General features: G+C 38.9%; 2 protein-coding genes and 1 long non-coding RNA gene across 4 annotated transcripts; 2 read left to right on the top strand and 1 right to left on the bottom strand.

Moving 5' to 3' along the window:
* Window positions 1-152: 152 nt before the first annotated feature.
* Window positions 153-1858, bottom strand: LOC137950392 (thylakoid lumenal 16.5 kDa protein, chloroplastic-like). The gene is made up of 4 exons (XM_068796836.1): window positions 1459-1858; window positions 870-1009; window positions 717-789; window positions 153-632 (listed from the first exon to the last, which is right to left on the bottom strand). The coding sequence occupies exons 1-4, from the start codon at window positions 1829-1831 to the stop codon at window positions 523-525; spliced, it is 696 nt and encodes a 231-aa protein (XP_068652937.1). The 5' UTR covers window positions 1832-1858; the 3' UTR covers window positions 153-522.
* Window positions 1859-2088: 230 nt separating this feature from the next.
* LOC137950900 (uncharacterized) lies at window positions 2089-3993 on the top strand. The gene is made up of 3 exons (XR_011112019.1): window positions 2089-2163; window positions 3575-3660; window positions 3797-3993. It is a non-coding gene; the product is annotated as an uncharacterized lncRNA (long non-coding RNA).
* A 5167-nt stretch (window positions 3994-9160) lies between these two features.
* On the top strand, window positions 9161-13599 carry LOC137949755 (glucan endo-1,3-beta-glucosidase 14-like). 2 transcript variants are annotated; one of them, XM_068795933.1, is made up of 3 exons: window positions 9161-9732; window positions 11793-12835; window positions 13210-13599. In XM_068795933.1, the coding sequence occupies exons 1-3, from the start codon at window positions 9549-9551 to the stop codon at window positions 13294-13296; spliced, it is 1314 nt and encodes a 437-aa protein (XP_068652034.1). In that variant the 5' UTR covers window positions 9161-9548; the 3' UTR covers window positions 13297-13599. The 2 variants fall into 2 exon arrangements, with proteins under 2 accessions (XP_068652034.1, XP_068652035.1); XM_068795934.1 differs by lacking the exon at window positions 9161-9732 and adding an exon at window positions 10174-10227.
* Window positions 13600-13851: the final 252 nt, after the last annotated feature.

The following is a 13851-nucleotide window of genomic DNA, read 5'->3' as shown; positions in this document are numbered from 1 at the left end:
AGTGATGGTGCTTGGAATATTGATATGTAACTTTCTTCAAGGATCTGGGTGAGACTGACAGAGAGACACTGAAAGGCACATTCTCAGAGATCCACGTGGGTGATTTCAGTTTTACTTTAATTAGTCAGCAGATCTGTATAGACTTACTCCAGACCAAGATTGGTGCTAATCCGTGGAAGCAAAATAATGAAGAGGAAGTTGTTTTCTAGGGTTTCTTGCAGCTTTGTACTTCTTTCAAAATATAGAAAATGATGCTCATGAAAGCAGTACTAGGCATGTTGGGCACAGATTTTGTTTTTATTGATTTTGTAGAAGTACAGACATTGTTTTGAAAGTGTTGATGGTGCATAAATGCAGTGACTTCACAAATTTGCACCTGAAGCAGGCAATATGAGCTCAATGCAAATTAAAGAATCAATCTGCTATCTAACAAAACTGCATTGCAATCGTCATCACTGTGAAGAGAAGTCGGGAATTCGCATGAAGGCAACAGGGAAGGTCCTGTCTTTCCTACGGAGAGCATCAGAGGCCTTTGAGCTCACTCACCAGACCACTCAAAGCAGTCCACTTCTCCAATGCAGTGGCTGATAATACAAATGCTGTTTTAGAAGACTGAAGATCATTCTTTTGAACTGCAAAACAGTATGTCAGTAATGGGTAGAGAACAACTGGAATAGATAAAACCGCATTAGATTATTAGAAAGATACATATGTACCGGCAGAGATTAATTGAGCTAAAGAGGCATTGAATGTGTTCACTTCAGATTTCTCCTCAGGACCAGAACTCAACTGAAGCACCAAAAGAAAGCATTAGCTATATCTCAAGTTAGAGAAGTTATTTCCCAACTAATTAACTATAAGAAAACAACCTTTGTGAATGCTGAGTTGACATTTTGAATCCAACCGGCCTCAGTTTTCGGAACAAGAACAGAACTTGCTGTGGAGAAATCATTGCTGTCTATGGCTTGACCCACCTTACTTAGTTTGTACACGAGGTTCTGTAGATATCCTGCGACACCAAAGAAAGGTTTCAACAAATAGCTGCAAAAGAGCTAATGCAACAGTAATACAAGCCTTTTTAATCTAAAACCCTTTGGTACTAGAAGTTCATTGATGGAAACCCAGAAGGAAAATTTGAATACAGCTCAAGAACATAAACAGAACTGTCATTCTGGGTAACTTATGAGAATCTTGTGATTATTTTGACTGATGATGATACAAAAGAGCCAAAAGAACCATGAACGTGTTCATGCAATCAAGAAAAGAGGCGCCATCTGAGTTTCTTACTGGTTAAATCACCATTAACCCAACCGACAAATTTTAATCAGAAATGATGACATAAATGGTTCGAGAGCACAATTGGGTAATCCAATAATGACAGAGAAAATACCAGCCTCCTTTCACAATAGATTCTGGGAAATTTGCGAATTCTATTTCGAGAAAAGAGTTGAGAGAGACCTGTTTCCTTCTTGGAGGAGCTGATGAGTTCTTGCCTCTGCAGCCTCTTCTTTCTATCTTTCTTCACCCTCTCCAAAAGCTCTTCATCATCATCGGCCTCTAAAATAGCCGCATTAGCATCGGGCTCCCTCAATAAGACTCCTCCAGCCACAGAGAGCGTTAACGTTGTGAAGGAGACCGCGAGGCTCCGTCTGTTCGTGCCATGTGCAGCAGCCTTGCAAATGAGGCCAATTGGTGAGCCAGGTCTCTTTCTGAAGGCTCTGAGAGCGGGCAGAAATGCTACCAAAGACGAGGAAGATGAAACAGAAGAGAGAAACGGTGAAGAAACAGCAGAGGCGGCGTTGTGGACCGGAGGAAAGCAGGCGACTGCCATTTTTTTCTCTTTCTGGCTTGGGAAGAGAGTGGCAGTAAGAGGAGATAAGAGCCATAACAAAAGATCGTGAGCACTAGGATTTGCCAAGTCAGCAAGACTGGAAAATCTGTCTTAAGCGTTACATGTCATTTCAGCGGCTATCATTTAATTTCGGAAATTTTGTCATAATAACTATTTTTTTAACTAATTAAATACATAATTTTTAAATTTATAATTATCAAAATTACAAACTTTCCTCAGTTCTCGTTCTCCTTCTACTTGTTCTTTCTTTCGTGTCCATTTCGACCAAAGCTCCTCCCGACGGCCACTGCTCCTTCCGGCGAACTCTCTTGGTAAAAAAAGTCCTCCATTATGTTTTTTTCGTCCTTACCTTTTTTTTTTTTCTAGGCGATTCCGAGAGGGAGGGAACCGAGAGGGAGGGAAGGCTTTCCCTCCCCTGGACGAATGCAGAGAGGAAGGGGAAAATCGTTTCCCCTTTCTCTGGACAAATTTTTGGGAGAGGGCTTTCCCTTCCCTCTCAGCTTTCCACCCTCATGGACGAAGACAAAGATGAGGGGAAAAGTCTTCTCCCCCTCTTCTGCGGATCAGCCTGTTCGTACATTGAAAAGGGAGAAAAGGCTTCCCCCTTCCCTCTCTACTTTTTCCTCTTCTTTGAAAGAGAAAAAAACCCTCTACAACTCTTCTTTGGTCTGTGTGTGTGTTGGGGGAGGGGGGTGTTATGGAGACTTTTGCGCCCAATTGCCTTTCACTTCTAAACACCTTTGCTACTCAGGTTAGCAGGAATTTCTGGCAAATCCCAAGAAGCAAAAATGATAGCCATTTAAAAAACATAACAAAGAAGAAGGGTAGATGGGTACTCAGCCCTTTTTACTTACAGGCTTCCGTCAGTGGGTACAGATGAGAAAATAATTGCAACTAAGAGGGACGGCTGGTGCTTCAACGAGGGAAAAGATTTCATTTTTGTTAAACAACTCAGAAGTACTTTGAGGCTCGGAATAATACAGAAAAAAACAAGGGAACGGGCAATAGATGAAACCATGAAATGAGCCGTGGGGGCTGGATTGCAAGTGTGGGGAGCTGGTAATATATTGAGACCGAGATGTGATGATTGAAATGGAGTTAGAGGTTTGTAATGCCTTTGACATGATACCCAGTTAGTACTAGAAAGAATCACATGAAATGTTGTGTCCTTACACTTCGAAAATCAGGAAAAGAATCATTTTAGAGACTCCTACATTCACTTTCATTTATGAGATGTTTTACTGTTGATCGCTAATGCCTCAAACTGCAAATGTTTGGGACTGGTTTTTTATGCAGACTCTCTTGCAACGATTTGGTGAAATATTGATGTGATTACTTTTCATTTCTATTCTATAATAAATGGGGTTCCTGCAAGCAGTGACGGCCTTTCTGCCATTCTTTAGCAAATCAGAAAAACAAATTGATTGATTAGATGTGAACCTCTTGATTATAAGCTCCTGATAGCTCTCTCTTCTGCTAGGAAGAAGTTGGTTTTTGTTTGTTTTAGAGCTTTAAAGCGGATTGGTGAACATGAGGGGATTCATGTGCACAAACATTTACAATGAAGAGAAATTGAAAATTCAAAGAGATGTGGAGTGATTGTAGTGGCATTGTTCTGGGTTTTTATGAACTACCCCAATCTTCCATGGCTCTTTTACCCACTAATCTTTGCCTTGCCTGACACAATGGAACTTTGTTAGCAAGTTTTCTTTTTCTTTCTAGGAATTTCGTCGAATAAGAGGATGATATTTTGGCATTGGTAAAAACACGTGCACAGTGCAGCAGTTGGAAGCCAATTGTCACTACTGGTGAGTAGGGTAGCCACAGGAGATTTTGTTTGAGCTTTTGATAATTCATTCCCACCTTAAAACTTGATTTGTAATTGTCCTTTAAAAAACCTGTCGAAGGTTTAAAAATTTAACCCAAACTCCACTCCTGTGACAGGTTTTTGTGGGAGACAGTGATGTTGTGGCGAGAAAGTCCTAAAGAGCAGCTCGTTTGGATGGGCGACCAATTTCTGGTCTCTCCATTATCTCCTTACTTATTTTCAGTCACGACTCGTTTGTGTCTCGAATGGATGCTAAATTGGTGTATATTGCAGAGTATGTTTGACAGGTTAGAGCTTATTTTTCCCTCCTAAATCTCTCTTCTTTTTTGTCTTTGTATGTCTTGAAGGCAAAATATCTCATGTCTTGAAGACACGAGTGCTAGATTCAAAACATGAGGCTGGAGGGACTCGTGCGTCATGCAGTCCTCTCCACCTCTTGTTTAGAAACAATATTTGCCCCCTTGAGATAGCTGTTAAGTAAATGATTTTCAGCAAAGCAGCAGAACCCACAAAGCATAGGATGGTTTGTCCAAGCTATACTTAGTTTTTTTTCTCCCAAATTGATGGTTTCAATTATCACAAAAGTGGGTTTCGTTTGATCAAACTTATGATTCCCCACATAATTTTTTAATTGTTGTATAATTAACACAAAAGTGGTAGGATGCAAGAAAAAAGATTTAAATGTCCTGTGGATGGGATAAGGTATAGACTTAATGTTGCTGCACAGGCCTCACTCTTTAATTCAAAGTGATATTTGAATGAATTGGAGTTATGATTTTGCTATTAATAAATGGTTTCTTTCCTACCCAATGATCTAATGTCATGCTTTTGGCTGTTTAAGGCTTCATGGTTTCATTTTTGTCGAGTGAAACGTCTTTGAGTATTAGTCACCTCATACTGCAAACATGATTATATTGTTCATGCAGAAATTTTAAGTCTTAGAACTTGATCAATGTATTATCTAAAGGAATGCCATCAATCAGCCTTAACTGTTACTATTTTTTTTGTCCACATAATTTGTATGTTACATGCAAAGGTTCTATAGTCTAATGCATAAGACACTGGCTTAGCCAGAGATTCTGGGTTCAAATCCTAGTAGAGTTACTTCATGATGTTTTTTACCTAAAAATAGATTCAATGAATATGAAGAAATTTCTTTTTTATTGGCAAAATATCTGAAAATACATATTATGTCCAAATTAATATAGACATGGGTATTCATGTTTTGTGGCTTAAACCGCCATTTGCATTGACAACAGCATTATGCCCTTAGTTACCTACATCCTATTGGTGACTTGGAAGTTGCATACTGCAAGATCACAGCATTATGACCTTTCAATGACATGTACTGCTGCTTTTGTTGTCGAGAACCGTCACAATGAAATTTGCAGTCTAATGAATAAATTCATCCACTAATCACTATAATAAGATCCACCAAGCAGTCAACCTTAACAAGAACTTCCTTGAAAGTGTCCCACCAGTTGTTTATACATCCACTGTAAAATTAACCATCTGAATCATACTTACAGGTCTTCTGTGCAAGCAATACAAATAAAAAATATAGGACACACACAAACAAATTACGTGAGGAAACTCATTATATGGCAGAACCGAGTATCCCAGCTTATTGGAGCCTTTGGTGCTCCTCTGTGCACAAAGGCTGTCCTAAACACATACTTCTACAAGTGCAATTGAAATATGGCAGATAATCAAAGAAAGGGCATCATGCATGTTGGGGTTTACATATGTGTCAATAGAACGCAAACATAAAAGTTATTTCTGAATGCAAACAATAGAAGTCAATGGAATACATTAGTATGTCTATCAATTCATTCCTGAAAAATTTAAGTCTCCATGATTGGAATAGATACATTGGAAAAAATTGAGAGTCTAACAAAGAAAGCATTTGAAAATTAGAGAAAACAGTTAGAGTTTATTCACTACAAAAGCACCCCATCAATCATCACCTTGTTCCTTTTTTTTTGTTAATTATTTACAAAGCTATTTAAAAGGAAGAATAATTTCTTTATAGGGTTTCCCTGGGCAGCCGATGCAACTGAATACTCTACTTAAGACTGCTTCAGATACAGAAGTGTGCTAATGCTTGAAATCACAACTGCACCGGTCAAAACCCTTGACTTGAGAGAGATTATTTGACTAGTTTGGCTGCTGGAAGCATCCAATGATTGTTCTCTTGCTTTCTTCTGAGAATCTGAACAGTCAAGATGCACCCTTGGAAGCTGAAAACAGGAAACAATCATCAAATATTGTATACCAGTGTCCAAAAGAATTTAAAATTTCGTTTTGAGACAAATCAGTTGATCATCCCAATAAATTTGGGATGGGAAAACACACACTTTTATTGATCATCCCAATAAATTTTCTTTGCACACTACCTGCATAATCACATAATGAGCAGAGAGATCCTTCACCACACGAAGTTAGTGAAAACTTTGAACTTGAACCACCTTCTCTAGAATTGCCTCCCAAGGTATAGTCTAAACATTATGATCTGTAATGTTAAGGCAAGAACAGAAAGCCATCTGTATGCATTTGTAACAGTGTTTCATTTTAATAGGTCCATAGTTTAAAATAATGTACTGATCTTAATTTTCATGAAAAATAAGAAAAATCTATAGTTTTGTACTGATCTTAATTTTCATTAAAAACAAGAAAACGCTATAGTTTTATGGTCCATACCTAACTTGTTCAATGTTCAAAGTGAAGCAAGGCTTTTCTGACTAGTATCAAGTCTTGAATGCATACCATAAAAATATTTACAAATCCAAAATTTATCCATAGCATGATATTATACAAAAGGAATTGAAATTTCAAGAGATCAAAAGCCACAACTTGATATTGCCCTAGGGAAAAAATCACCAAACCCCTGGTATGTGAACTGACAAATCAGTTGCCGGAACTGTTTAACTTCTTTTATACCCGATTTTAGAGAAGCCAGCTGCAAAGGGAAATTTGAGGTGCTTTGATGATAATGCCAAGAAAAAGGTCAAAAGCAAAAAAGCCATTAAGGGGAAGAAATTGAGAGAGAGAAACATTTGAGAGATTGGAGGAAAAGCAGACAAAGGAATGCTGGTAGAAAAGGCAAAGGAAGTCTAAGAGGATGGTTCTTTCTTAAAGGCTGCTCATATCAATTGTTGAATACCTATTGTGTCATAAAGAGTAAAACAACCTCTAATTGGATAGGGCCCCATTTATTCTTGCTTGGAAGATATGCTACTTTGGGCATCTGCTACCCTGGCATATAAACCTTACAGGTTACAGCACCCTTACCTAGGAAATCTGTAGCTTGAAGTGCCCTGACCAGAAAGGATAGGCACTTTCTACTTTATACTTTAATTACAGGAGAGGCTTTCATAATGCCCATAATTAAATTTTGCATTACGGCCTGTCCTCATACAACATTTCTTCCTTTTTCTCATGAAGAAGAGTCAATTTGCTGCATTTCAAATCAATTGGAACACAAGAAGAGGATTCAAGTCCCTCGACCTCTATCTATAAAGAGTTAGAAGAAACAGTATAATAAAAACTATGAGGGTGCCTGTGTCCAGAGAAGAGAGGGAGAAGTCATTTCCCTTCCCTCCCTGTCTTCGCCACAGAAGAGGGAAGGGAAAGCACTCTCCTGAACTTCGTCCCGAGAATGGGGAAGTAATTTTCTCCTTCCTCTCAACATTCATTCAGAAATTTAATCTCTTTCATTATCGCCTAAAAAATAGAGGGCTAAAAGGATGAAAGAAAAGGTAAAATGGAGGAGCTTCCGAATTGAAAAATACAGGGTCGAGAAGGAAATGTAGGTCTTCGTTTTTTTTGGTTTTTAAGGAGGGAGGCTTACATGGTGCCACCCTAAAAAGATTGTACTGAGGTGGAGATTTGACCATTCTAACATGGTGGCCTAAGTTTGGATTCCGTTATTTTGATAAATAAAGTTGAAATCACATCCTACCCCCATTTATTTTGATAGTAAGAGTACCATTTACATTTCACAAAACGAAAATCTTCCATTAGTGCAGGAAGCACATTGAACTTGACTTCGATCTTGTTCGACATCATTATCGCCAAGGCACTATCACTCTTCCTCATATTTAAGGAATTGATTGTTGATAACTTTAAAGAGAATCAAGATTTAGGTAAGTCTTAAAAATCCTATTTTGTTCTTCATGCTTCTTTGGTATCTCCCCAAAGGCCATTTCCAGGGCCTTAAAATTCCCTCACCTGCATGTAATGTTCCATGTCCTTTTACTTTTATCTCAACCTTGCCGCTCTCGGAAGTCCCATCCTATCTAAGACACGGGTCAGGATACGAGCAAACTTGAATGAATTGCTTTGATTCGTCTCGTGCGGAGACCCAGCTCAGAAATCCGAATCCTCTCTCTGATAATAATTTTCAAATGGTTTTTTTTAGCATATCTTCTCATTTTTTCCAAAGCTGCTGGCTGCTTTTTCTTTTGTACCAAAGATACTTTTATGTTAAGCATAATCAATCTTTTCCACGTCTAATTCCCACAAAGCCACAAGCTTTGGAACTTTCACTGCTAAGACCGAAAATGGTACCAACTCGATTCCACGGCATTTCAGCATTGACAGTAATCCCACTTTTATCTTTTTCTCCTGTTCGTTCGTCGTTAATTCAATAACGTAACCATCTTCTTCTCTCTTATCAATCTAAAAGCCGTGTGGAGCCCTGGTTTCACACGGCCGAGTGATTATTAATTAATAAGCAAAAGATATTCTTCTCTTATCCTGATTAGTTTAAAGGCAGCCCACAGATGAACATTGGTCATAGGATTAGTAATTGAACCTGCGAATCAATCTCAAAAGTATCAGCTATGCAAAGCATTAACAAATCGTCCAGTGGATCTTATTCTCGAAAAAAGTATAGAGAAATAAGAAATTCCAGACTCCAGAGTTAAACATCCAAGAAACTTTGTTTTGCACTCATGGGGAACTCAGAAAACCCGAAAGGGATTTGATTCTATTCCCATTGGATCGAATCCCACCTCTGAACTGCAGCTATTGTCAGTGGAGAGACTGAACGGCGTCAAGTAGAGTGTAAAAGTGAGTATCTCCCACTGGATTTAGACCCAAAAAATTCATCAGATCTCCATGTTATTGGGTTCAGATACGCTGAAACACAATACTCATTCTGCGTAGCAGCGATTTTCATAGGTAGCAGATATTAATTTTGTTTCGACGAATCTAATATGGTCCTCTACGGCATAACATAACATAGGCCAGGGTAAAATGCAAAGCTGCTGGTCAAGGTTGGCTTTAGCGTTGGCGTTTCTGTCGAGTCTGGAGCTTTTCTGTTTTTTGGGTATCTTATTCAGTAAAACTCGTCTTCTGCAGCTACATACCAGTATTGACTGCATTGTATATTTTGGTCAACTAGACGGTGTACAAGTAAGCGCCGACTGTAGTCGTCACAGCTCTCCTTAAAGCCAGACCGGAAAGAGACGGAGATTTTGAACTGTGAAGACGAATAAAGAAAGGCGAAGGAATCATCCCAACTGAAGAACCTCCTCTATAAACCCCGCACAACCCTAAAGCATCTTTGGGCCCACAGCCACGCGGGTGGTGGTACCGGTGGCGGTGACGATTGGGATTGCGGTTGTGGTATAGGCTGCGTCGTTGGCGAAGAGATCTTGCCATCGGCGGTGGTCGCACGGAAGGTATAGAGTACAGAGGAGGAGGAGGAGGAGGACTATGATCTTCTCCGGAAATGGGCAAGAAAAAGCTTAAACACCTTACTTTCCCACGACTGAGGGAATAGATTCCATATCCATCTCGTGCGAAAACTCTCTCCCTCCCTCACTTATTTCTCTATTTGGGTGTTTGGAATCTGTCTATGGCATGCCAGGGGAGGAAGGTTTCCACAATCTGTTATTCCACGGCGTCGCCAGATCTCTGTTCCTACAAATGGAATCCTCCCTTTCCATTTCCAAGCGTCTCCGTTGCTGTAGAAGTCGTGGCTCATCGATGGGAATGTCGCATCTCTCCCTTGCCTTTTTGCTTTTCAATACGTTCTTGTTCAGTGGTATGTCCTAGTCTTGTAGCGACTGTTCTTGCTGTCTGTTACGTCGTGGCTGCTCTTTTTTGCTGCATTTAGAGTCTGAATCTGTTCTGAAATGGTGCTTGTTACTTGGGAATCCGGTGTTTGATCGGAACCTTGTTTGTGTTTGTTTTCCTGGTAGGATGTCAGACTTTTGGTGACTAGTTCTGGCTGTCTATAGATGACGCAATTTCTGTTGGTGGACTGATCGAATTCTACGAGTTGTGTGACTAAAGTTAGCTTGATGTTTCATCCTCACAATTTCTTCTCTTTTGTCTGCTTGTTCAATCTTTGTCGCGGCCGGAGAAAGAAAGAACATGATAAACGTTAGTCTTGCTTGTAATCGATGCTTCGGTTATAGGATTGAGCTCTGGCAGGACCATTCCCTTCCATCGTCATAGTTAGGAGCTTTTTATGGCTTTCTGTGATTAAGTTAGGTAGCAACCTGCTTCTTTTTAGCAAAGGAGAAACTAGTTTTAGGTAATTCTAAACTCGGGATATTTCAGTTTTAGAATATGATGCTAAGCAGCATTAGCTATTTCTGAGGGGAATATTTATCATGCAATTTTTCCTTGACAAAGTTTAATGGAGAAGTTGGAAGTTCTATTATCCAATCTTGCTATTAGATTGCTCAGCTCCAATAGATTCATTCACATATTTTGTAGGTTATGCGCTTTGATCTCCTCTGGTAGGATTCTTGACTCCTCTTTAAACTACATGAGGCAATAGGCCATTTTTTTACTTATTGCATGGTTTTTCACTCAAGTGCTATTTGTGTAGTTATATTGGTGTATAACTCCATTATAATCAATTATATAAGTATATCTGCTTGCAGAACCATCATTTAATTAAAGTTATTATCGATAATTAAATTATACATGACTACAACTGGGGTTGATGTGTTTGAAGAGCTTGCTATCAACTTCATCTTAAACTTTCTTAGCGTAAAATGACTTTTAGGCTTCTAGGAGACTGAATTTCTGAAATGAATCCGGATTTTGTGGATGGTACAAACCAATCGTATGCGCCTTGGCTACATGCCTCTTGTGAGTACCAAGAAAATTGCAGTACTTGGTTCGCATGCTACAAATCCTTGAAGTAATTAGACAGTTCAAGTTGAAAAGAAGTGAAGAACCAAGTGATATAGAGTACAAGGGCCATACAACACCCTTTCTATTTCCCTTTTTTTTTGTTTTTTGAAGTTTGAGGAAATTCTATTGAAAAAAGAGAAGATACAGCAGATGTAATTCCACAAATTAGGAGAACATCAGGTGGAGAAAGCAAGGAGACAGAAAGAAGAACACAGAATTTTTTTGAAACAAATTAAATCTCACATATTTAAATAACTAAGTCAGCTACATTTATCTCTCTATTTTCCATGGAAAAGATTCTCTTGCAGATATGTCCTAAAAGATTGTAATATGATACAATTTCCATGTAACCATCTGCAAAGGAGAGTTATGAATTTTCTTGACCTCATGAGCCATCAAGTTTATGGGCTATGCACGGCATATATGGTTGAAATGTCCTAACCTGTGCTCAGTTTGACTTCAGCAGTTGGAGTCCTGGTCCTTGCTACTGCTTTTCTAAACCATAAATTTTCTATTGTCTACTGTGGTTGTTGCATAGTATTTTTTTTTTCCGAAATGATACTGATTTTTATTAAGACAAAAGCTTTGCATAGTATTTCTTGAAGAAGTGCAACCTAGTGATGTTATCTTAAATGGAAGTCCCAAACCATTACAATTCGGATCTTGATGGCAGTATACTGTGGTTGTTGCATATAGTTCTTGAAGAAGTGTTTCAACCAAAAAAACTACCTAGTTATGTTATCTTAAATTGAAGTCCCAAAACATTACAAGTTGGATCTTGATGGCAATATACTGTGGTTGTTGCATAGAATTTCCCTAAACTTCAGTCTTATAGCTCTTTAGACTGGGTCTTCCATAATCTTCACTGATTTCCTTGTACAAAAGTTCTTGTCCTTTGCATTTATACATGTAACAAGCAGTAGCTAAATTGCTGGCTTGTATATTCATTTGCAGATCTTATGGCAGTTCAAGCATTTACTGGAACGTACGGGATAAACTATGGCCGACTTGCTGATAATATACCTGACCCAGAAAGTGTAGTAACCCTACTTAAAGCAGCAAAGATAAAGAATGTACGAATATATGATGCTGATCACAGTGTTCTGCAGGCTTTCAAAGGATCTGGACTGGAATTGACTATTGGAATACCAAATGAACTTCTGAAAGATATGAGTGTGAATGAAAATCGTGCCATGGAGTGGATTAAGGAAAATGTTCAGGCCTTTCTGCCTAAGACCCACATTCGAGCAATAGCCGTTGGGAATGAGATCTTGGGTGGTCAAGATCCGGAACTGCAGGAAGCTCTGTTGGGTGCATTGAAAAATGTTTACAGTGCTCTTGAGGAACTCAAGTTGAATGATGACATAGAAATCAACAGTCCACATTCGCAGGCTGTGTTCGCAAATTCTTTCCCTCCCTCGGCATGTATTTTCAAGGAAGATTTGATGCAATATATGAAGCCTCTTCTGCAGTTCTTCTCACAAATAGGGTCTCCCTTCTATTTTAATGCATACCCATTTCTGGCTTACAAGAATGACCCTGAGCATATTGATCTTAACTATGCGCTTTTCCAGTCTAATCCGGGCATTCAGGATGCAAAGTCTAACCTACATTATGATAACATGTTCGATGCCACAATAGATGCGGCCTATGCTGCTTTGGAAGCGGCCGACTTTGGGAAAATGGAGGTTATAGTCTCAGAAACAGGTTGGGCTTCGAGAGGGGATGAAAACGAAGCAGGGGCCACTGTGCAGAATGCTAGAACTTATAATTATAATCTAAGAAAACGGCTAGCCAAAAAGAAAGGAACCCCGATGAGACCAAAAAGGGTTGTAAAAGCTTATGTGTTTGCTTTGTTCAATGAGTATCAGAAGCCAGGTCCGACCTCAGAGAGGAACTTTGGATTGTTCAAGGCTGATGGGAGCATAGCCTATGACATTGGTTTTACTGGTCTCAGGCATGCGTCTTCTGCATCATCATCCCTATTGTCTTTGAAGGTCAGAATTTCTTTTGCTGTCACCGTTTTTGTTCGCCTATATATTTATATACATTTTGCCATTGCTGTTGTTTCTTTTCTAACTTTTATTGTCATTCTAAAGTTTTAAAACCTATTTCTAGGAAATCAGATATCGTGATTTCCGATACATAGATTAATTGTTTGTAGAATATCATAACACAGAAGCTTCATTTTTCACTTAAACAGAAAGTTTACATTCAGTCGTTTACTCCCGATCCTATTCCGTAGCCTTTGGATGGTTTCACCTTCAAATTCCACCATTTTTTTTCTCTTTCTTATATTCCCTTGATTTGCTACCTAGTTGTTTTTCATGCCTTAACTAATCCTTCATCTGTTGCCGGAGTTATATCACAGGGTGTAGTAGGAAGAGGAGGTTTCATGCCCTACTTCATGGTTCTCACCAGCTGTGCAACCTTGCTACACATGGTATTAGTATCATGATTGGATGAAGGCTGTCTACTTTGTAAGTTTTTGCATCTCGAATCACTTGAGATAGAAGGGCAGCTTGCAAAATTGTACCATCACCCATTTACAAATTTGTGTACCTAAACTTCTTCATTATAGTGAAGGCTTAAAGTTGGTGATTAATTGGTTTACTTTTGAATTTTCCGTCTGGATTTTTCTGGGGTTGCCTATCTCCATGTTTTCGAAGTCTAAGCTTCATCAAACTTGTGACTTTTAGCTGCAAACTGAACAGCATCTACTGTCTGAGCTTTTTACGGACTGGATGGAGTTACTGAAAAAGAGTCCTCGACAGTTCTAGAACTGGTGGAAGTATTTCTGTGTCTATCTGATTACTGCTACTACAGGAGAATATCTTTTTAAGGGTTTAAGTCATTAACTTCAAATCTAATCGTTAAATTAGGAAAAGGGTGACTTGTGTTATAAAAAACTTCCGTGCGGTGTAATTTATAGAACTCCTGAAATTTTCTGAGCCAAACCCAAACGTGTTCATAGTGAAAGCTCTGAAGATTTGAAGCCCGTAACAATTTTGAC

Source organism: Aristolochia californica, unplaced genomic scaffold, assembly GCF_029961685.1.
Source record: "Aristolochia californica isolate CCGP_79_NKW_82.1479 unplaced genomic scaffold, dmAriCali1.0.hap1 SCAF_14, whole genome shotgun sequence".
NCBI classification, from domain to species: domain Eukaryota; kingdom Viridiplantae; phylum Streptophyta; class Magnoliopsida; order Piperales; family Aristolochiaceae; genus Aristolochia; species Aristolochia californica.
This window is presented reverse-complemented; position numbering and strand designations above follow the sequence as displayed.

Bases quoted from the DNA above. Each gene is read 5' to 3' on its own strand.
- LOC137950392 (XM_068796836.1), bottom strand. From the start codon at position 1,831: ATGGCAGTCGCCTGCTTTCCTCCGGTCCACAACGCCGCCTCTGCTGTT. The intron at 1,010-1,458 runs GTCTCTCTCAAC...TTGGTGTCGCAG, and splicing joins CTCCTCCAAGAAGGAAACAG to GATATCTACAGAACCTCGTG. The intron at 790-869 runs GTTGTTTTCTTA...TTGGTGCTTCAG, and splicing joins TCAACTCAGCATTCACAAAG to TTGAGTTCTGGTCCTGAGGA.
- LOC137949755 (XM_068795933.1), top strand. From the start codon at position 9,549: ATGCCAGGGGAGGAAGGTTTCCACAATCTGTTATTCCACGGCGTCGCC. The intron at 9,733-11,792 runs GTATGTCCTAGT...ATTCATTTGCAG, and splicing joins CAATACGTTCTTGTTCAGTG to ATCTTATGGCAGTTCAAGCA. The intron at 12,836-13,209 runs GTCAGAATTTCT...GTTATATCACAG, and splicing joins CATCCCTATTGTCTTTGAAG to GGTGTAGTAGGAAGAGGAGG.